At 36.4% G+C, this 23002-nt stretch overlaps 2 protein-coding genes across 2 annotated transcripts in view; both read left to right on the top strand.

Annotated features, from left to right (window-relative positions):
- Window positions 1–14096, top strand: part of LOC121378590 (lysosomal alpha-mannosidase-like) — a 36505-nt gene extending 22409 nt beyond the window's left edge. Inside the window, exons 16-25 of the mRNA XM_041506840.1 lie at window positions 2315–2542; window positions 3571–3689; window positions 5773–5874; window positions 6797–6884; window positions 7116–7202; window positions 8658–8748; window positions 9789–9934; window positions 10616–10789; window positions 11417–11534; window positions 12060–14096. Of these exons, the coding sequence (XP_041362774.1) occupies window positions 2315–2542; window positions 3571–3689; window positions 5773–5874; window positions 6797–6884; window positions 7116–7202; window positions 8658–8748; window positions 9789–9934; window positions 10616–10789; window positions 11417–11534; window positions 12060–12160 (1254 nt within the window). The 3' untranslated portion in view covers window positions 12161–14096. The remainder of the gene's footprint in view (window positions 1–2314; window positions 2543–3570; window positions 3690–5772; window positions 5875–6796; window positions 6885–7115; window positions 7203–8657; window positions 8749–9788; window positions 9935–10615; window positions 10790–11416; window positions 11535–12059) is intronic.
- A 4638-nt stretch (window positions 14097–18734) lies between these two features.
- Window positions 18735–23002, top strand: part of LOC121379702 (lysosomal alpha-mannosidase-like) — a 50200-nt gene continuing 45932 nt past the window's right edge. Inside the window, exons 1-3 of the mRNA XM_041508352.1 lie at window positions 18735–18762; window positions 19526–19590; window positions 20457–20559. Coding sequence (XP_041364286.1) covers window positions 18735–18762; window positions 19526–19590; window positions 20457–20559 — 196 coding nt within the window. The remainder of the gene's footprint in view (window positions 18763–19525; window positions 19591–20456; window positions 20560–23002) is intronic.

The raw sequence follows: 23002 nt of genomic DNA, 5'->3' as shown, positions 1-23002 counted from the left end.
CATAAGATGATCAAAGGGTTTCGCCTTGATGATCAAGTACACCGGTTTCGGCCACCAAGATGGGACCTGAATCTGGTGTCACGAGCGTTATCGACCGCACTTTATGAGCCGATCGAATCCTCTTCCCTGCAAGACTTGACGCGGAAGACGGTGTTTTTACTCGGTTTTGCCACGGCTGCCCGTGTCTCAGAACTCCATGCTCTTGATGTAGACTTGGTACGTTTTCAACGAGATCGGCGTGCAGTCAACTTGGGGTTACTCATGAACTTTGTTGCAAAGAATCAGTTACCAGACCAAGCGTCTCGTTCGTATGTTGTGCAGGCCCTCTCCTCTATCGTTGGTCCAGCGGACGTTGAGGACTTGGCGTTGTGCCCTGTCAGAGCCCTGCACCAGTACATCGAGAGGACCAGATCTTTTCGACAACATCGCAAAAGACTTTTCCTTTCCTGTAACCAGAGTCGGTTGAGGGATATTACCAAAAACATGGTGGCCACCTGAATCCGGTCTTCTATCCTGACCGTCTATCAGGAGGGTTTACCTGCTCCATCTGCTTCTAATCCGCATGAACCCCGTGCCTTGGCTGCCACGATGTCCCTGCACTGCAACACACCCATTCAGCACATTATCACTGGTTGTTTCTGGGCTACGGACTCCATCTTCGCCAACTATTATCTGAGGGATATCTCCACAGAAGACATTGAGGGGTTCCATCATCTGGGTCCGGTTGTTGCTGCACAGACTCTGTTGAATACAAGCCGTCCTCGTCGCCATTGATGTCTGTCTGATTCTGGGCTGCATACCAAGATGTCCATCGAATCGACAGGTGAGGATTGCTTAGACTTTTGTTCTTTTGCACAGTTCACGTACTGGTGCCGGAACTTTTGTCTCAATAACCTTTACCCTGCACTGCATGTGGTTATTTGTTGTCGTTATTGAACTAACAGTTCTTTGGTGTACTAAACAGAAAACACTCGGGGGTCTTGTTCTGTTCAATGTTCTGACGGATGCACCTCATTAGGTTGTCGCATGTTATTACAAAAATAACACTTCAATACGTGAGGGTTACCTAACACCTGCATCCCTGGTGGCTACGACTTCCCACCCTGTCAGAACCAGCATGAGATGTGGCAGCCGCCTCCTGGTCCTTTGTTCTGGGAGCCGTACCTGCCACTGCTGACGGATGCCACCATTCTGGTTGTTGTTACTAACATCACCTGCATTGGTCTGTGACGGGCATCCCTAGGAGGAGGGCTTACCAGGGTTGGCCTCATTCTTCCACTAGTCGGCCTCTTTCCGGTTTGGGGAGTTATCACAAGCATCTACAGATCTCGGCACCCACCACCATCTGTTGAATGCTGCCCTTGTTTGAGGACAGGTAATGTCTAAAGAAATGGAGAAAACTTGGAGTGTTTTCTCTTTTATAGATACATTACCTGTCCTCAAGATTTCATCCCGCCCGGGCCTCCCCGCTTCCTGTTCTCCGTGCGATGCGCTCAGGCAAAAAGAAGGAAGTTACAGTCATGTGACCGGAACTAGAGAGCAGTATGCAGTAGAAGAATTTAGGCCATCCCATTGGCTGTTGGGATTTTCGGACCAGACCACTTGCTTGGGGGGGGGGGGGGGGGGGGGGGGGGGGAGGTGCCCTTGTTTGAGGACAGGTAATGTATCTATAAAAGAGAAAACACTCCAAGTTTTCTCCAAATTCACCACAGCTATAACTCCATCCGGTAGAGTCACCGGGGATCTGTGATATCAGTTAACTCAAACACAATGTTGTCATTCAAGTACAGCTAAAAAAAAAAAATATTTGATCCTTACTGCAGTTTTTTTCACGAAATAAAATGTTGAATCATACAACACTTATGGGCTAAAGGAATGGCAGCCCAGCATGAGAACCCCAAAACCATCTGCTATTGGGTATCATGCAAAAGTTAACCTTTAAATTAAACATAATATATGAACTACATGTAACTAAAATTCTCTCTTCTAGTGCCTTGCCATGCCACATTCTGCCCTTCCTACCCTGTAATTAAAACTGTACTAAATCTTGTACTTTTGAGTCCATGCATCATTGTAACACATGTTCTATATTTACCTTCTTATATGATTATTTTGTTTGTCAGTAGATCTCCCTGTTTACATGATTATTTATTTGTCAGTACATCTCCCTGTTTATATGATTATTTTATTTTTTGTTTGTCAGTAGATCTCCCTGTTTACATGATTATTTTATTTGTCAGTACATCTCCCTGTTTACATGATTATTTTGTTTGTTAGTACATCTCCCTGTTTACATGATTATTTTGTTTGTTAGTACATCTCCCTGACATTTGATGGGAAATCAGGGAAGCTGAAACTGATGAAGAACCTGAAGAAAAAAATTGACCTTGAACTTAGCCAGGACTACCTGTACTACATTGCTCGCTCTGGCAACAACAGCAAGGATATATTCCAGGCGTCCGGGGCATACATTTTCCGACCCAATGGAACTGTAGCTCATAATGTTACTGTGAAATCATCTGTCAACAGTTTTGTTAGAGAGGTAAAAATGGTCAATGTTTTTGAAAGCATCTAGATATTTTTATGAGGGAGGGTGTAGCGAACATAAAATGTCTACATTTTCTCTCATCCAAAATGTGTTGAGTGCATCGTTAAATAAAATATTTCCTTCATTAGGTATAAGGGAAATAGCTATTCCATGAAAGAAAGCTGTGAAAGATAATTCTATCTTTCATGTACTGTGATGTCAAAGTTTTCAAGTCTCGACCTCCCAGGTCAAAATTTCCACCACCTCGGGTGTATTTTGTCTATCCCACGTAACCACATATGATGGAGTCTTATAATCACAGAATCACAGAATCAACAACATGCCTGCCAAATATAAAATTTAATTATTAAGCATTAGCGTATATTGTCCAATGCCCAACAATAACTTCAACTATCAATTTGAATGTGATGTCAACATGAAATCAGCTGATCATACAATGTCGTCGCATCATTGTCACACATGCTGCAATTAAATGTAAATAAAATAATTGTGTAAAATGCCAACAAGTTACGGCCAGGAGAATCAGTTAATAATCACTACTTAAAACTCAATGACCATGTGTTAAAAAGTAAAGGATTTAGATCTACTAGCCTAGAATCAGTTAATAATCACTACTTAAAACTCAATGACCATGTATTTAAAAGTAAAGGATTTAGATCTACTAGCCTAGAATCAGTTAATAATCACTACTTAAAACTCAATGACCATGTATTTAAAAGTAAAGGATTTAGATCTACTAGCCTAGCATCAATTTCTTTTCATAATGCTTATTGATTGACTCTTGTGGACTTTATTAAAAAGTGACATTTTGAATTAAGATTTTAAAAAATTGCTTGACATATATTTTTTGCTTTTATTAAGTCTTGACATCAATTTATTAACTTTTTGATGAATATATTTGTCAGCTGTTTTGGTAACAAAAGACGTATTTCTGCTGTTTAATATTTTACTGGAATCTAACGTTACAAAAAAAAAAACAACTTTTTTTTTAATATGACATTTCTAAAATGTTCTGTTTGTAGGGTGAACTTGTAGAGGAAGTCTATCAAGTGTTTAGCAGCTGGTTGACTCAGGTCATTCGAATTTATCAAACTAAGCAATATGCAGAATTTCAGTGGACTGTTGGACCCATACCAATTGAGTAAGACAAAGTTTTGTTTATTATGAAGTTAAAAGGCAAGATGTGTATATTAGTTTTCTGACGGTGGCGGCTAGGGCGTCAACTTTTACATTAAAGTTTAACATTACAGTTTTACATTTACTTAGTTTCTTACAAGCCATAATGCCTAGGTCAATGAAACTTGGTTTATAGTTGTTCCTATGCATGTTCATCATGATGCATGTGAAAAGAATTAAAAATTAATTATTTATAAACCTTTTTAATTAAAATACTTTTGAATTTAGCTTAACATTAAAGTTTTGTCTTTAACTCCATTTCACAGATTGATAAAACTTGTTTTATAGTTGTTCCTATGGATCTTCATCACAGTGCATGTGAAAAGAATTAAAAATTAATATAATATTTTTTTCAAGAGGAACATCTTATGAATGCAACTATCGGTGACTCTGAATAAGTTTATGGTAAGCGAGACATTTTCATGCAACACAGGACATAGCCTAGTATTAAAGCGATCAGTCTAGGATTGATCCCCATCAGTGGCCCCATTGAGCTATTTCTCGATCCAGCCAGTGCAACATGACTGGTATATCAAAGGCTGTGGTATGTGCTTTCCTGTATATGGGATAGTGCATATAAAAGATCCCTTACTACTAATGTAAAAATGTATCGGTTTTCCTCTCTAAGATGAAATTTCACAATTACCAAATGTTTGACATCAGTCGCCAATACCGTAAGTCAGTGTGCTCTAGTGGTGGCAAAAACAAACTTTAACTTTAACATTTACTTCTGCGGAATTCTTGTTTAAACAAAGCATAAGAATACGAAGACAAATTTTAAAGCAATATTTAGATGTTAGATATTGCAATGAAGTCAGCTCATAATATATTATTTTAAATGTTTGTCTTATCTTAACAGATTCAAAAGGTGAGATATAGGTATTACTAAAAAAAATTAAATAAAAAAACCCCTCACTTTTAATTAAAATATACTGAACTTCATTGAAAACACACCATTGATTCATGTTTGTAGTGATAAAAAGAATATCAGGAGAATTTATTTTTATGTTTAACAGATATAGTTTATCTGGATGTATTCTGGCAGGCAATAAAAAAAAACCCCAAAACTGTTTACAAAAGTTAAGTCATTGTGTGTTTAATAGGAATATCACACATCAAGCATCGAAATAAGTCGAAAACGGTCGTTCAGGTTACCAGGAGGTTACCACATGTAAGGAATTGCATCGATGTTCGCTCGTACTTATGCAATTGCAAGCAATTATAGTCATTCCGCGTTTAAGCAGCGTCCACTAGATGAGTTTACTTCCGTGTTTCGTTTTCTCATACGAAATTGCACCGATGTTCATGTGCACTTGTACAATTGCAAGCAATTTCGGTAATCTAAGTTAAAGCAGCGCCCACTAGGTAAATTTACTTCCAGATTTGGTTTCTCGTACCAGTGTTCACACGCACTGATACAATTTCATCTGGCACACATGTAAGGGTGTTAAAAGTAGTAGTAACAGGAATTCAGTTCTAACTTTCATTTAGTTGTGGTAACCTATAGGTTACAAGGCTATATTTTGTGGTAACCTGTGAATGGGTTACTAGACACAATGTTTATTTCGATGCCTGCACATGTGATAGAAATAAAAACTGAAAATGTGTTGTGCATTTTCAGTGGAGTTCAGTATACTTATGTTTATAGATCAACATACATGTATATATAAGTTTGGCATTAGCTCCATTTCCCACAAACTACAAGTCATACGGTAGTGAAACTTATTTTATAGTTACACCTACATGTATTGAGGTTCATCGCAATGCATATGAAACAAAAATAATTAAATTAAAATTGTAATTATTTGTTTAAAAAAAAAATTAGCATGCATTATGATGAGCATCTATGAATACAATTGCTAGCAACATCAAATAAGTTTATGGGAGGTGAGAAATATAATTTTGCAGAACTTTTGTTTGAAATTGGATACTCAATGAACAATTATTAAATACATGTACATGTACAATGTAGGTGCTTGTTAATGACATTCTGGAGTTAACTGTATTGCAAAAAATTGACTTTCAATATGTAATTTATTTGTTTTCAGTGATAAGACTGGAAAAGAAGTGATCAATATATTTAAGACAAAGTTGAAATCGGAATCTCTATTTTACACTGATGCCAATGGGAGAGAAATACTTCAACGAAAGTAAGTATTCTATATATTTTTTAAATGTATGCACCTATACTGAAATAGTGTTTTAAATGGACAATCATACAATATATCATATGTGAAAGTGGGGTGTTTACAAGTATTTATTCATCAGTTTAGCACATGCATCCCTTTCTGTGTTACATTATAATTATAATTATTACATATCTATTCAATCTTACTATAGTGATAAAGACATTTTGAAACCGTGTGATAAATTTATTTTGTATCGCACATATGTGCGATCTGGACTGGAACTTTTAAATGGGGAATTCCCTTTTAATTTATACTGCAATTAGCACCTTTTATTTACTGACGTCATATATGATTTACAAATTATGTCACATCATATTTGAAACATTACACAAGGCATGATTTTTAGTGTTAAGCAAATCCATGAAAGGAGTTTTGATCATAGATTTTAAAAAGTGTTGTTATGACGGTAAATTAAAAACCGTTTTTGTAAAACATAAAACAAGGTATGTAATAAATACAGAACTTCATATAGGTTGTTTTCGCTTCCTATTTATTGTACACATTTATTTTGCATAAGAATATATACCACGAGACACATTATAATTTTCTGTATTCAAAGATAATGTATTGTGTGTTTTGTTTACTAAAGTACATGTATTATTAAGCACTAAAACTGGTACTAAGACTGTCCTTTATAAAGATTTTGTTGTGTCTGAAGATTTCAATTAATTAAAAAAGGTTTTGTTTTTTAACTCTTTCATTAAACAAATGTATTAAAATAGGAGTCATTTGGGTTAGAAAAAACTACTTTTTATGAAAAACAATTTTCTAATATATTATTTAAAATGAAAGAATAATAGAAAATGTTTTAAATCAGATTTTTAATTAGTCATAAAGATTCCAGCAAACAGTTAGTGTTTTTTTCGTTTACTTTGTGCTGCAGACGTAACTATCGTGACACATGGAAGTTAAACCAGACAGAACCCATCGCTGGAAACTATTTTCCCATCAACAGCAGAATCTACATTCAGGTAAAATACTACCATGCCCAAGTTTTGTTCACTTTATTGTGTTCAACTTGATCATTTTATACTGTGAAATAGTGTGCCCTGGATTAAACACATGTTTTCTTTTCCTTTATGAAATTAAATGTATGTGAAATATTTGTGTATTGTGTTTTACATTTTTTAATACTAAAGAAATTATTTATATGAAATACATGTATTTGTGTATTGATGTATGTGTTACATTCCTTTCTTCAGGACAAGTCTAAGAATATCCAGTTTACTGTGTTGACAGACAGATCAGAGGGAGGCTCCAGTATTCAAGATGGTGAACTAGAAATAATGGTCAGTGTTAGAGCTGGGTGGTATACCGTATATACCATTCGGTATCAGTATTATGTCAATACCGATTTACCATACTGAGCACATTTCAAAATACCAAAATTTCTGTATTAAAAAATATTTCCTTGAAAGCACTGATAATATATATGACTACCGCAAAATGGGTTGGTATAAATCAGACGAGAGCCATGTGTATGGAATTTTATTGTATTTAGATGAAATTAGTGGGTGAGGCTTAACACAGGCATGCAGTTAAAGTCGAGTTAACCAAAAATAGCGCTTGATATCGGTATTGTGTCAGTACCGAATACCGTACTGATACCAAGGTAAATCACCCCAAAAATACCAATATCGATACCGAACCTCAAATTTCAATACCGCCCAGCTCTAGTCATTGTGGAGTATATCTTGATGAATATACTGACATTCTTTTAAACCATTGCTAATGTAACAAAAGTATTACTTTATCAGTAAATGTACCGGTAAGACAAATTTAGTTTAAATAAGAATTTATTTAATAATATGAAACTAGCATATCCTTTGATTGTCTCCAATTCGTGATACTAATTCATGCATGTTGTGGTCAGAAATGACTTATAGTCCGTCCCACTGGGAACACCTTTTTTTATGCAATGGAATTTACTAAAAGTTATTTATTTTTGAACCGGTTGGTTTTCTAAATTGGACACAAAAATAGGTTTTTTTTGTTATTTCCAAAACACTTTTTTTTTTTCATTTGTCAAACAAAACTGAAATTATTTTTATAGAATGATGGGACGGACTATAGTTTATTAATTTTTATACTTTTTGACTTTATCATCAAAATTAAACATTTTATGGGTATTTGAAGCTGCTAATCGGAAAGAGTAGCCCATGAAGTGGCGACAGCGGGTTTCCTCTCAAAATCTGTGTGGTCCTTAACCATATGTCTGACGCCATATAACCGTAAATAAGTGTGTTGAGTGCGTCGTTAAATAAAACATTCCTTTCTTTCTTTCTTTGTTTAACAATACCACCACTGGATGTCGAACGTTCGGTCAGAATCTTAAGTGTGTTGTTAAATAAAACATTTCCTTCCTTATACAAATGTTAATGTTATTCATTATAGAGTTACATGGCAATTCATCGGTTCTCTTTTGACACCAATTAATCAGATCAGGGGCCTAATTCATAAAGTTCTCTTAGGCTCTGCTAGACAACAAAGCATCCTCTTTGCAAGTCTTTTTGCATTGCACTGCGATATCGCAAAGTTGAGAGAGTCTTTTTTTTCAACTATATTACTGACATTCAGTCCTGCATTACATCTTGTTTTTATACAGACATTATCATGCTACTGGTGAATTAAATTTGGCCTCTTAATACAAAGTGTTCTCTTATTTCATCTCTCAGTGTATAATAAGTTGTTAAGGGTTGACACTGAGGTGTTGATAGACATTCCTTTCCCTTCTTATTTCCCAGCTACACCGGCGTCTTCTTCATGATGATTCTCTTGGTGTTGATGAAGCGCTCAATGAGACTGGGTCAGATGGCAAGGGTCTTATTGTGAGAGGTAGGCTTGTCACATAAAAATAATTATAATACATGTATGTTGTGAAGATAGCAATACAGATGTATTCCATGCTTCATATTATTCAGGCAATGTTCAACATTTTTCAAACCACATTTCATTTATTGTCTTCTCTTCATTCAGAAATAATAGCTTTACCCTTAATTTTTATGGTCTGCAGGATAAAGATAATAACTAGTTAATGACGTCGGATATCAGCTTTATCCTGTTAAAGCCAAATAAGAAATTCCACTCGGCAGAGCCTTGCAGAATTTCCCATTCTTACCGTCACAGGATAAAGCAGATATCTGATGTCATTAACTAGTTATTCTCTATTTTAATCTTTGTTTGTTTTAATAGCATGTGACACATACATGCAGCGTGCTGGACTGTTCGACAATTAGTCAGTCTCGCCTACAATAAATTGTTTTTCAGAACTTTGTGTTTTATAAATATATCAGAATTTTAATTTTTTTTTTTTTTTTTTAATAACATGGGACATAGACAAAGCATAGAAATAAATGCTTCATATTAATGCGAATAACACAAACTCGCATTTTTGACATTAATATTATGATCGCATTAATTTCAGGATCTACAGTATTCGTCAGCTATATACATCCTTATACCATTTTGTTAATGTTATATTTCTCACTCCAGCCAGTGCACCATGACTGGTACATCAAAGGCCGTGGTATGTGCTATCCTGTCTGTGGGATAGTGTGTATAAAAACTCCCTTGCTGCTAATCGAAAAGAGTAGCTAATGAAGTGGTGACAGCGGGTTTCCTCCCTCAATATCCGTGTGGTCCGTAACCATATTTCCGACGCCATATAACTGTAAATAAAAAGTGTTGAGTGCGTTGTTAAATAAACCATTTCCTTCCTTCCTTGTTAATGTTATTTGTGCACTATGGATATCTTTTATTCTAAATATTATTTGCTTATCATACCTTAAACATCTTACATTTAATATATTTTAAATTTGTGTTTTTCAGCCATTACAGACATCTTTATTGTCATTTATACCATCTATTATTCTCAGGCTGTCACTATGTGTTTCTGGACTCCATCGACTCATCTGCTGCTCTGCACCGCGACCTCGCGGAGAAACTCTTCATGGCTCCGTCCATCTCATTCACTACAGAAAAAACGGCGTACGCTGACTGGAGTAAAAAGTTCAGAACAAATGTATGATGTTTTTTGGTTACTTAAAACACTCTGTGCAATATATCCTTTACTAAGCAACCCAGATTTTCTTATCTACTTCACCTGACCTCATGCAAAATGCATTATTCCCCTAAGAATATTAGTCTGGTCCGATCATCCCAACAGCCAATGGGATGGCTTCAAAATCTTCCAGTGAGTCGCTGCTTTGGTTCAGACATCTTTTCTATTTGCTCCAGTTTAATCTAAGCCATTAGGTTTTTTCTCTGTTGCCCAGCTGTCTTTGCATTTTGTAACTCCCATAGATGGGGCAATGGTTATAAAATGTCAAAATACAGACTCTAGACTTTAATTTTATTAAGCCTTTGAAACTACACTTTAAAGTTTTATATGTAAGACATCTGGTTTACTAGTAATACAAGCATTCTTAAACTTTGAAATAAATTAAGGGATAACTCTACAGTGCATTAGTTAAGCAAATAAAATACCACCAATCTATGTTGGCAACTACAAAAAAAACCCAAAACAAAACAGTAGAGTTATCCATATTCTTACTTCAACTGTTTTCCATTTGTTTGTTTTTTAAACAAACTTCAAGTTATTTTCTTTTGAATTATCATTACAGTGATATTAATTTATATGACCAACTTACGTACACAACGACATGTTATATCTATGCTCAACAAATAAAAATTCTGTTTTCAGTGGTCTGGTCTGAAGCGAGCCCTGCCTGACAACGTCCACCTTCTGACACTGGAACAGTTTGCCGGGTCGGGCCCCGCCCCGTCCGTGAAACAGCCGTACCTCCTGAGACTGGAACACTTCTACGAGAAGAACGAGGATGCTCGACTGTCACAGCCAGTCACCGTCTCACTGAAGGCAAGTGGACGGCACAACTCACAAGGAGTCGATGCTAGTTTATAGCAAATCATAATGCATTAACGGAATTTAGAGGACTCCTTAAATTTAGGGGTAGGATTTAGCACAGTTGGTAGAGTGCTCTCCTTAGGGGCTTGGGTCATAGGATCGAACCACCTGATCGAAGGAAGGAAATGTTTTATTTAACGACGCACTCAACACATTTTATTTATTGTTATATGGCGTCGGACATATGGTTAAGGACCACACAGATATTGAGGGAGAAAACCTGCTGTCGCCACTTCATGGGCACTCTTTTTGATTAGCAGCAAGGGATCTGTTATATGCACCATCCCATAGACAGGATAGCACATACCACAGCCTTTGATGTACCAGTCGTGGTGCACTGGCTGTAGCGAACCACCTGATCGAACCCATTGAATTTTTTTTGATATTACTTTCAGATATTTAGTTTTAAAATTTAAAACATTTCCACAGATTTTGTATATACATATTACATGTATAACATGCTTGCTAATATTTCTTAATATAAATAAAGCATTATTGATAATCATGTTGGGTAAATTTGTGAAATGTTGTTTAGTGATGTACATTTATTGAATAATCACTTTAATTTGTATTCTTCAGGATCTGTTTGTGCCGTTTGATGTTACAAATGTTGTTGAACTCACTCTTGGAGCTAACATGCCACTGTCTCAGTTAAACAGACTCAAGTGGAAGACAACAGATGGCCAGTCAAAGAAAGGTCAGACTTATTCACATAGTAGTGCTGGCTGAAATAAGATTCATTCCACATCTTAAAAGAAAGTGTGATTGAATAAACTTGTTTTTATATTCCACTTGAGCATTGACTGCTATTGAATTTCACTGAAACAAGAATACAACACATTACCAAATTTTACACTCAACAAAATAGTTGAAAATCTGGCAGTTTGATGAACAACAGTTTAATTATATACATTGTATATATATAAAAAAAATTGTATTGTCCCAGATCAATGTGACAATGTAACGGATGGGAAGCCTTGAATCATTGACTTACACAGTGTTTGTAATACACTCATGTACATACATATCCATATCCATACATTATACATATTAATTATAATATCAAAACACGAGCATTAAACAGAATTGGTCATGAAGTTAAAGTTGCACACATTTGAATGCCATTTTTATTATTTTGACCTGACCCAGGTGGAAAACACAATTCTGTTGTTTGCATTGTGCATTGAATGTGAACCAAACTTTTTCTTTTTTAATTTTCCAGATACGACTTTGAGATTTGAACCAGCATCCTCAAGTGTTGATCCTCTCTCCATCACGCTGAACCCAATGGAAATACGAACTTTCCAAGTGGAAATCAGCTAACATCCTCTCTCCATCACGCTAAACCCAATGGAAATACGAACCTTCCAAGTGGAAATCAGCTAACATGATAACTCTAGATACAAACAAATAACTTGTCAGAAGCTCAGGCTATATTGATATCTTTTACCTGTATATGATAACCAATATCCAAAGGGATAATCAAACTGATATTCATGTTAACACTCTTTAGCTGACATTTTCAATCAGAAGTCTTTATTAAAATTACAATTTAGTTGTTTGCTACGATGCGATGATAATTACAGTTGCAGTAACATAAATTTGTAATTGTGATAAAGACTTGTGATGAAAACTTCAAATGAAGAGTGATAACATGAATTTTTAAATCAGATATATTTGTTAATTATTTGATTCACTTGGATTCTTTTTATGTTATTTTTTAATAAAAAAATCTAAATGTAGCATTTTGTTCTAGTTGATTTATTTTAAAGGACTGGGGGAAAAAAACATGTATAAAGTATTATAAACTTAAGTCAGTTTTATACACATCAACTCTGATGCTGAGTGTATTTAGTATTTAATTTTATTTGTGTGATAAATACGTTTTAAATTATTTAATGATAATTGATGATGAATGTTTGTGTGCACATGCATAGCACATCTGATATCATTGTTAATGGATATTAAGTAATTGATTTCTCTGGTGTAATTTTTTTTTTTTTTTACATAGGTGGCATATAATGTCCATGAAATCTTAGAATCAAATTCTATTGGAAGACCTGTCAGGCTTTTTCAGCATTCCAACCAGTGGTTGACAACTGGTATGTAACATGATGATATATAAAAGACTTGTTGTTGCTAATAACAAATTAGTAGCCTGTCACTGCTAATTAATCTGAGTGGCCTCAATTTAAACTGCTTGCATCATCTCATATGCTACATGCAGCATGTCAAAATGGCCATACACCCCATGATTAAAACCACAGTATGCTGAGCAGTTGTTAAACATTCCTTTCCTTTACAGAGTTAACTAAAGTTTTATGTTATATTCTAAGTCACATTATTTTAGTTTGTTTTCATTTTGTGAAAAGTATGAGAAACACATTTTATTTATTCAGTCTTTTTAATTTCAGCTGGCAACTGAATAAATCGCCAACTTGGTTGTATTTTTTTCTGTTTTTGATCAAATCTTGTAAATATAATTTTGATGACATGAATGTATTATTTTTTTTATGTGTTCTACTGGAATAATAGTGAGGTTTGTTGTTTCACCTTTACGAAGGGAAATGATGGCTTTTACCTTTTGCAGTTATATGTACCTGTAGCTCAATGTTAAAGTTTATAAATCCTAGAATATTGAAACTTGCTTTATAGGTGCACAATGCATGTGAAAAATATAATTAAATTAAAATTTTAATTAAATGTTTTTAAAATTTATTAAAAAAAGGTTTTATTATAATTTAAAAAATATATCTTACACCAAATATGTTTATGGTATGTGAGACATTTATTTGCATGAAATTCTTGTTGATGTAAACTTATTAGGAGATAGCCTTGTGATCATGTTATTTAGTTTTCCTTTTAATAATTTTTAAATAATATTTTGACTTAAAATCTTGCTGTAACAAAATTAGCAGTGAAAAATGTGGATTTTTTTTCACTTTTTATTTTCCCCATCAAGGTTACAGTAGTTAAAGGCTGTCAAAATTCTTTTTTATTAACACAAACAAAATTAAACTTTAAGGTTTAAAGAAAAGAAAATCATATTTTTGTTTCCATAAAAAAATATTTTTCACCCTTACTGTTAAGACAGATCCCCAGATTATAGTGTACTTGTGAAATGTATGTACTTATTTGTTTATAATACTCACTGTAAAATTGCTCTGAATGGAATTATGTTTGTTTTGAAAATACAAGCACATAATATAGCAAATATTGAGAATTGTTTGAATGTTTTTAATAAAGTTTTCTTTTGCTTGCTGTGTTTTGAGGTTATGTTTTTGGAGTTCTAGTTTGTGCAAGAGCTACAATATAACTACTTTTTAATATTTATATATATATATTTTTTTTTTAGGAGGATCGTATTTACTGTCATTGCAAATTAATTTTAATACATTTATAATCATTCCAAGTTTTAATATTACCTGTATGTTGTATTTTCCCTTGTTTTTTTGTTTTTGTTTTTTAAAAAGAAAAAAAGAAAGAAATGTTTTATTTAACGACGCACTCAACACTTTTTATTTACGGTTATATGGCGTCAGACATATGGTTAAGGACCACACAGATTCTAAGAGGAAACCCGCTGTCGCCACTACATGGGCTACTCTTCCGATTAGCAGCAAGGGATCTTTTATTTGCGCTTCCCACAGGCAGGATAGCACAAACCATGGTCTTTGTTGAACCAGTTATGGATCACTGGTCGGTGCAAGTTGTTTACACCTACCCATTGAGCCTTGCGGAGCACTCACTCAGGGTTTGGAGTCGGTATCTGGATTAAAAATCCCATGCCTCGACTGGGATCCGAACCCAGTACCTACCAGCCTGTAGACTGATGGCCTACCACGATGCCACCGAGGCCGGTTTTTGTTTTTTAAATAATAAAACCTGTTCTTGGCCACTGGAATAGTAGAATCTATCACCGTTGTGAGGTACATGAATAGATCAGGCAATTCCAACCCAAGGGACAAAATGTTTTTTTTGTTACAAAAACATTTTGTCCCTCGCGTTGGAATTGCCTTATCTATACCTCACAACGGTGTTAGATTCTATTATTCAAACAACCAGTTGAGTAATACTGTCCAGCTCTGTGCTTCCAAATTATTATAAATTGTTGAGTGTTACACCACCCTCTGAAATGGTCACCTTCAGCTAGTTATTTGGCTGTTACACGACTAAAATTAATATTTGCTTTCATACACATGTTGGGCAGGATGTAGCCCAGTGGTAAGGCATTCGCTTGATATGCGGTCAGTCTAGGATCGATCCCCGTCTGTGGACCCTTTGGGTTATTTCTCGTTCCAGCCAGTGCTCAACAACTGGTGTAACAAAGACCATGGTATGTACTATCCTGTCTGTGGGATGGTGCATATAAAAGATCCCTTGCTACTAATCGAAAAGAGTAGCCCATGAAGTGGCGGCAGCGGGTTTCCTCTCCCAATACCTGTGTGGTGCTTAACCATATGTCTGACACCATATAACCGTAAAATAAAAAATGTGTGGAGTGTGTCGTTAAATAAAACATTTGTTTCCTTCATAGACACGTTAGCATATACTAGCTACCACATTCATATACCAGACTTGGAGAAGTGGCCAGTTGCAGGGCAAGTAGCTTGTTAAAAACTGTGGGGATGAAGTTATTACTACATCTGAAACCTTTACTGTATTTTCATGTTTCTCGTTTTACATTTAAGAACACCTCATGATCTTGACTGAGTAGTATTTGTATATTCTGTCTTTGGGATGGTGCATATAAAAGATCCCTTGCTGCTAATAAAAAAGAGTAGCCCATGAATTGGCAACAGTGGGTTTCCTCTTTCAATATCTGTGTGGTCCTTAACCACGCCATATAACCGTAAATACAATGTGTTGAGTGCGTTGTTAAATAAAACATTTTTTTTTCAATTTTTTGTATATACTCGACAATATAGGCAAGGACTAAACACTGAAGATTGTTGGCAAATGTTGGCATATACTAACTACCCCTTTTATATACCAGACATGGAGAAGTAGTCGAAATGTTAAAAACACATAGGGTTGAATGTATGAAATATGTTTATCTCATAGTCACATGTGACATTTAACAGCTGATCATATTTACTAATTTCAATAAACATACACATGTAGGTGTTCAGCGATGTGCACACTTCATTTTTTAGTCCCTGTTTGAAAAGTTTTTGTTTTGTTTTGTTTAATGACACAACTAGAGCACATTAATTTATTAATCATCAGCTGTTGGATGTCAAACATTTGGTAATTCTAACATAATAGTCTTTGAGAGAAAACCTGCTACATTTTTCCATTTGTAGCAAGGGATCTTTTATATGCACTTCCTATGAACAAGACAGTATATACCATGGCTTTGGATATCCCACTGATTGGGATGGGGAAAACTTGATGGGTTTGCCTAGGTGGTTTGATCCTGTGAGTGCTCTGTTAAATCCTGTTTCTTATGTGTGATGATCACTTTTCATAAATTGGGCCCATGATGTTTCTGTGATTTCTATTACAGACAGGGGCAGGACGTAGCCCAGTGGTAAAGCGTTCGCTCGATGCACGGTCTGTGTGGGATCAATCCTCGTCGGTGGGCCCATTGGGCTATTTCTCGTTCCAGCCAGTGCACCACAACTGGTATATCAAAGGCTGTGGTATGTACTACCCTGTCTGTGGGATGATGCATATAAAAGATGCCTTGCTGCTAATCGAAAAGAGTAGTCCATGAAGTGGCAACAGCGGATTTCCTCTCTCAATATCTGTGTGGGCCTGAACCATATGTCCGACGCCATATAACCGTAAATAAAATGTGTTGAGTGCGTCGTTAAATAAAACAGTTCCTTCCTTCTACTACGTACAGACTAACACATAAATCAACCACTTCTCCGGGGCGGGATTTACCTGTTGGTTGAGAGCTCACTTGAGGTGCTTGCGTCACAGGATTGAACCACCTTGATGGATCTATTCAACTGATTGGGTTTTTTCTCATTCCGACCAGTGTACCACAACTGGTCAAAAGACAGTGGTATGTGCTTATATAAAAGATCCTGACTACACATCAGAAATACCAAATGTTTGACATCCAATAGCTGATGATTAATTAATCAATGTGCTCTAGTGGTGTCGTTAAAACAAACAAAACGTTTTCTTCAACCACTTCTCCAGGTTCAAATCATCTTCGTTATTGACTTAATTCCCCTCTGCATCTATAGTCCATTCCATCCTCCTACAAAAAAGTTTTTTTGTAAATAATTTCAGTTTGGTTTGACATATGAATAAAACTAAATTTAAAGTGTTTTGGAAATAAAAAACCCCAGTATTTATGTGTGCAATTTAGAAAACAATTGGCTCAGAAATATATAACCTATATTAAATTCCACAGTATGAAAAAAGGCGATCCCTGTGGGAAGGACTATAGTGTTTTATTACTGGTATGACCATAACATGTATTAGTCTGAAAGTGTGTTTTGTTTAACAACATACCGGCCTCGGTGGCGGCATGGTTAGGCCATCGGTCTACAGGCTGGTAGGTACTGGGATCGGATCCCATTCGAGGCATGGGATTTTTAATCTAGATACAGACTCCAAACCCTGAGTGAGTGCTCCGCAAGGCTCAATGGGTAGGTGTCTCAATGGGTAGGTGTAAACCACTCGCACCGACCAGTGATCCATAACTGGTTCAACAAAGGCCATGGTTTGTGCTATCCTGCCTGTGGGAAGTGCAAATAAAAGATCCCTTGCTGCTAATCGGAAAGAGTAGCCCATGTAGTGGCGACAGCGGGTTTCCTCTCAAAATCTGTGTGGTCTTTAACCATATGTCTGATGCCATATAACCGTAAATAAAATGTGTTGAGTGCGTCATTAAATAAAACATTCCTTTCTTTCTTTCTTTGTTTAACAATACCACCACCGGATGTCGAACGTTCGGTCAGAATCTTAAAGAAGGAAGGAAGGAAATGTTTTATTTAACAACACACTCAACACATTTTATTTACAGTTATATGGAGTCAGTCTTATGGTTAAGGACCACACAGATATAGAGAGGAAACCCACTGTCGCCACTTAATGGGCTTTTTTCGATTAGCAGCAAGGGATCTTTTATATGTACTATCCCACAGACAGGATAACACATACCACAGCCTTTGATATACCAGTCGTGGTTCACTGGTTGGAGCAAGAATCTTAAAGAAAACTCACTACATATTTTCATTATCAGTGAAGGATCTTTTATATGAACTTTCCCATGGACAGGTACATCAAAGTCTGTGGTATGTGCTATCCTCTCTATGGGATGGTGCATAAAAAAGATCCCTTGCTGCTAATCGAAAAGAGTAGCCCATGAAGTGGCGACAGTGGGTTTACTCCCTCAATATCTGTGTGGTCCTTAACCATATGTCCGACGCCATGTAACTGTAAATAAAATGTGTTGAGTGCATCGTTAAATAAAACATTTCGTGGTTATCACTGAAAAACCCCCAATTGATCTGCTTAGAATGTTTGATCCTACGACCCTAGGATCTTTAGCGAGCACTCTACCAACTGAACTACAGCCAGTGAACCACGACTGGTATATCAAAGGCCGTGGTATGTGCTATCCTGTCTGTGGGATGGTGCATATAAAAGATCTCTTGCTGCATTAGAAAAAAATGTAGTGGGTTTCCTCTGATAACTGTGAGTCATAATTACCAAATGTTTGACATACAATAGCCGGTGATTAATTAATCAATGTGCTCTAGTTGTGTTGTTAAACAAAACAAACAAACAAACTACTGACTGAACTAAATTAATCCTGCCCCTTTAAAAGTGCAGATAAAAGGTTCCTTGTTGCTGATAATAAGAGTGACATTGAATTTCTTTTCCTCATTCTTCGCCATGTGTTACAACATAACATTTATATACATGCAAAATGGGGAAAATACATGTAGTTTGCAAATGTCAGTGCATAGTTTAAACAAAAATGTCATTGCCAATAAACTTTCTTTTTTTCAGATCTTATAGTGGCAGGTGAGATGGTTGTTGTTTGGTTGGTTTGTGTGTGTGTGTGTGTGTGTGTGTGTGTGTGTGTGTGTGTGTGTGTGTGTGTGTGTGTGTGTGTGTGTGTGTGTTGTTTTTGTGTGTGTGTTGTGCCTGTGTTTGTGTGTGTGTGTGTGTGTGTGTGTGCCTGTGTTTGTGTTTTCCTGTGTGTGTGTGTGTGTGTGCCTGTTTTTGTGTGTGTGTGTGTGTGTGTATGTGTGTCTGTGTGTGTATATATTTTTAAATCTACATTTGTGAATTATCATACAACCTATTACTCACATCATTCAGGTAGGTCACTGATTGTATGGTAACTACATGTATAGTTCTATAACATGTATGAAGTTGACTCCCCACTCCCATAACAGTAAACAGCACCCAATTAACATTGCCCCTCAGTCATATTTAGTATCAGTATTCCTGTCAATGCATGTCTCAATCACCCTTCATAAAAGTCTATCTGACCTTGTATACTAAAATCAATCTGATAAAAAAAATCTGATAAAAAAACCTGATAGATAATTATGTTTGGGTCATATCAAATGTATCACATCCCTGATTATACAATAATCTCTGGCCCGTACTATTTTTAGTAAGAAAAACTGGAGAGTGTCACATCATTTTGGAAAAGTCACTGCATGGAGATGAAGTTTGTGATTGTCTGTTTTGTTTTATATTTTGCAGGTACATTTGGCCTGCCAAACAAAAATGATGGTCGTCAGTTTAGTCAAGACTCGTGTGGTTATGCTGTAAGTTTTAAATTACTACTTTTTTATTGCTGAATTTATGCATAATTATTTATGGCAGTTAAAAAGTGCAAAATATTAAAACAATTTAAAACATGATGGATATACTTTTAATGCACAAATTATTATTATAGAACAATAATTGTCATTATTGTTATAATTCTTCTACTTTTACTTCTTATTGCTTCCTTTGGCAAGCCCATGCAGTTATGCAACATTTAGTTCATGTAAACAATCATTCTACAGTGACTGATCTAAACAAAATGGTTTAATGACAACTCGGCACATTTTACCTACAACTATTTTGTGTCTAACATATGATTATTTCAACACTTAATCTAGAGAAAAAACGTTTGCAAGATTTACATGTAGCAGAAAGAATAGAACACACTAGAGGTTTAACGACACCCCAGCATGAAAAATGCATCGGCTATTGGGTGTCAAACTATAGTAAATCCAAAACAGTTGTAGCAGAAAGAGACATTTTATATGTGCTTGGACCAGAAAGGAAAGCACATCCCAAATATTAGTTTTCAATATACTAAAATAAAAATAGACGATCAGGATATAATAAAAAAAATCTTTCGATTTTCGTCCTCACTTTCCCCATTTTTCTTTTCTTGGTCAGTTTTGTTTTGTCCTTTAAACATAAAATAAGATTTTTCAATGTCCTGAAATAATATAACATAAAAAATAAAATTTCACTCCCTGCCCACATTTTAAAATAATAATATGAATTAAAATCTATAATTTATTTTATCATGGCCTAAAATTATTAATAAAAATTGTAGTGAGTCAGAGATGTTTTTGCAAATCCTCTGGGTTATGCAGCAAATGATAGTTTTGAAGGTTGTTGTCATGTTTTTCAGAGCTGTAACCCTGTCAAGGATGGAATGATCAACGTCCATCTTGTTCCACACACACACGATGACGTGGGTTGGTTGAAGACCGTTGATCAGTATTACTACCAGGGTACGTATTGATTGGGTTTTATGGCAGAACGTAACCCTGTCAAGGATGGAATGATCAACGTCCATCTTGTTCCACACACACACGATGACGTAGGTTGGTTGAAGACCATCGATCAGTATTACTACCAGGGTACGTATTGATTGGGTTTTATGGCATGACGTAGCCCAGTCAAGGATGGAATGATCAACGTCCATCTTGTTCCACACACACACGATGACGTAGGTTGGTTGAAGACCGTTGATCAGTATTACTACCAGGGTATGTATTGATTGGGTTTTATGGCAGGACGTAGGCCAGTTAAGGATGGAATGATCAACGTCCATCTTGTTCCACACACACACGATGACGTGGGTTGGTTGAAGACCGTTGATCAGTATTACTACCAGGGTACGTATTGATTGGGTTTTATGGCAGGACGTAGGCCAGTTAAGGATGGAATGATCAACGTCCATCTTGTTCCACACACACACGATGACGTAGGTTGGTTGAAGACCATCGATCAGTATTACTACCAGGGTACGTATTGATTGGGTTTTATGGCAGGACGTAGCCCAGTCAAGGATGGAATGATCAACGTCCATCTTGTTCCACACACACACGATGACGTAGGTTGGTTGAAGACCGTTGATCAGTATTACTACCAGGGTATGTATTGATTGGGTTTTATGGCAGGACGTAGGCCAGTTAAGGATGGAATGATCAACGTCCATCTTGTTCCACACACACACGATGACGTGGGTTGGTTGAAGACCGTTGATCAGTATTACTACCAGGGTACGTATTGATTGGGTTTTATGGCAGGACGTAGGCCAGTTAAGGATGGAATGATCAACGTCCATCTTGTTCCACACACACACGATGATGTAGGTTGGTTGAAGACCGTTGATCAGTATTACTACCAGGGTACGTATTGATTGGGTTTTATGGCAGGACGTAGCCCAGTCAAGGATGGAATGATCAACGTCCATCTTGTTCCACACACACACGATGACGTAGGTTGGTTGAAGACCGTTGATCAGTATTACTACCAGGGTACGTATTGATTGGGTTTTATGGCAGGACGTAGGCCAGTTAAGGATGGAATGATCAACGTCCATCTTGTTCCACACACACACGATGACGTAGGTTGGTTGAAGACCGTTGATCAGTATTACTACCAGGGTACGTATTGATTGGGTTTTATGGCATGACGTAGCCCAGTTAAGGATGGAATGATCAACGTCCATCTTGTTCCACACACACACGATGATGTAGGTTGGTTGAAGACCGTTGATCAGTATTACTACCAGGGTACGTATTGATTGGGTTTTATGGCAGGACGTAGCCCAGTTAAGGATGGAATGATCAACGTCCATCTTGTTCCACACACACACGAATTCACTAAACTCTCGCAACTTTGCGATCTAGCAGTACAATGCCAAAAGACTTGCAAAATAGATGTCTGATGGTGCTTAAGACAGCTTTATGAAATGTGCCTGTGTCAGATTCGGGGGTTGGGGGGTGGGGGGGGTGGGAGGGGGAGCAGGAGCAGCAAAACCTCTAATTTGGGCAAAATGTGTTAACCCGAGACCTTCTTACCATGTATTTCCATATTCTACCCTGAAAATTAGTTCTAATCCATTTAAAATGTGTAGTGATTCGTTTGCAGCCCTATAGTTGCTTGGTAGTAATGCTAATTAATATGAATACATGTTGTTATCCAAATTCAGGCACTTTAGTTTAATTTTGGCAAAAGCCAGCCTCCCCCCCCCCCCCCCTCCCTTACAAATATGGGAGCCCATACGCCTATGAGCAGATTATGTGGTATCAATAAGAAGTTTGCTTTGTTTAACGACACCACTGGAGCACATTGATTAATTAATCATTGGCTATTGGATGTCAAACATTTATTTATTCATAAGAGGAAACCCACTACATACAAATGTATTCGTATTATGGTATGGAGTTGTCCATCTGTACGTCCGTCTTTTAATATTTTCTTGTCCGGACCACATCATGCATACAGATGCATACAGGACCATCAAACCTCACATGTAGGAACAACTTGGGATGGCGGTGTGTCATGTACTATTACTAGGTCACTGTCATCTACATGTACTTTTCATGGTCAACTGCATATAACAGTAAATCCTTGTCCAGACAATATCTTGCATACAGATGCATACAGGACCATCAAACCTCACACGTAGGAACAACTTGGGATGGCGGTGTGTTGCAGTCTATTACTAGGTCACTATGACCTACTTTTCACAGTCTATTTTACATAACAGGAAATTCTTGTCTGGACCATATCTTGCATACAGATGCATACAGGACCATCAAACCTCACATGTAGGAACAACTTGTGATGGTGGTGTGTTGCATTCTATTACTAGATCACTGTGACCTACTTTTTACGGTCTACTGCACATAACAGGAAATCCTTGTCTGGACCATATCTTGC

The sequence above is a fragment of the Gigantopelta aegis genome, chromosome 8, assembly GCF_016097555.1.
Source record: "Gigantopelta aegis isolate Gae_Host chromosome 8, Gae_host_genome, whole genome shotgun sequence".
NCBI classification, from domain to species: domain Eukaryota; kingdom Metazoa; phylum Mollusca; class Gastropoda; order Neomphalida; family Peltospiridae; genus Gigantopelta; species Gigantopelta aegis.
This window is presented reverse-complemented; position numbering and strand designations above follow the sequence as displayed.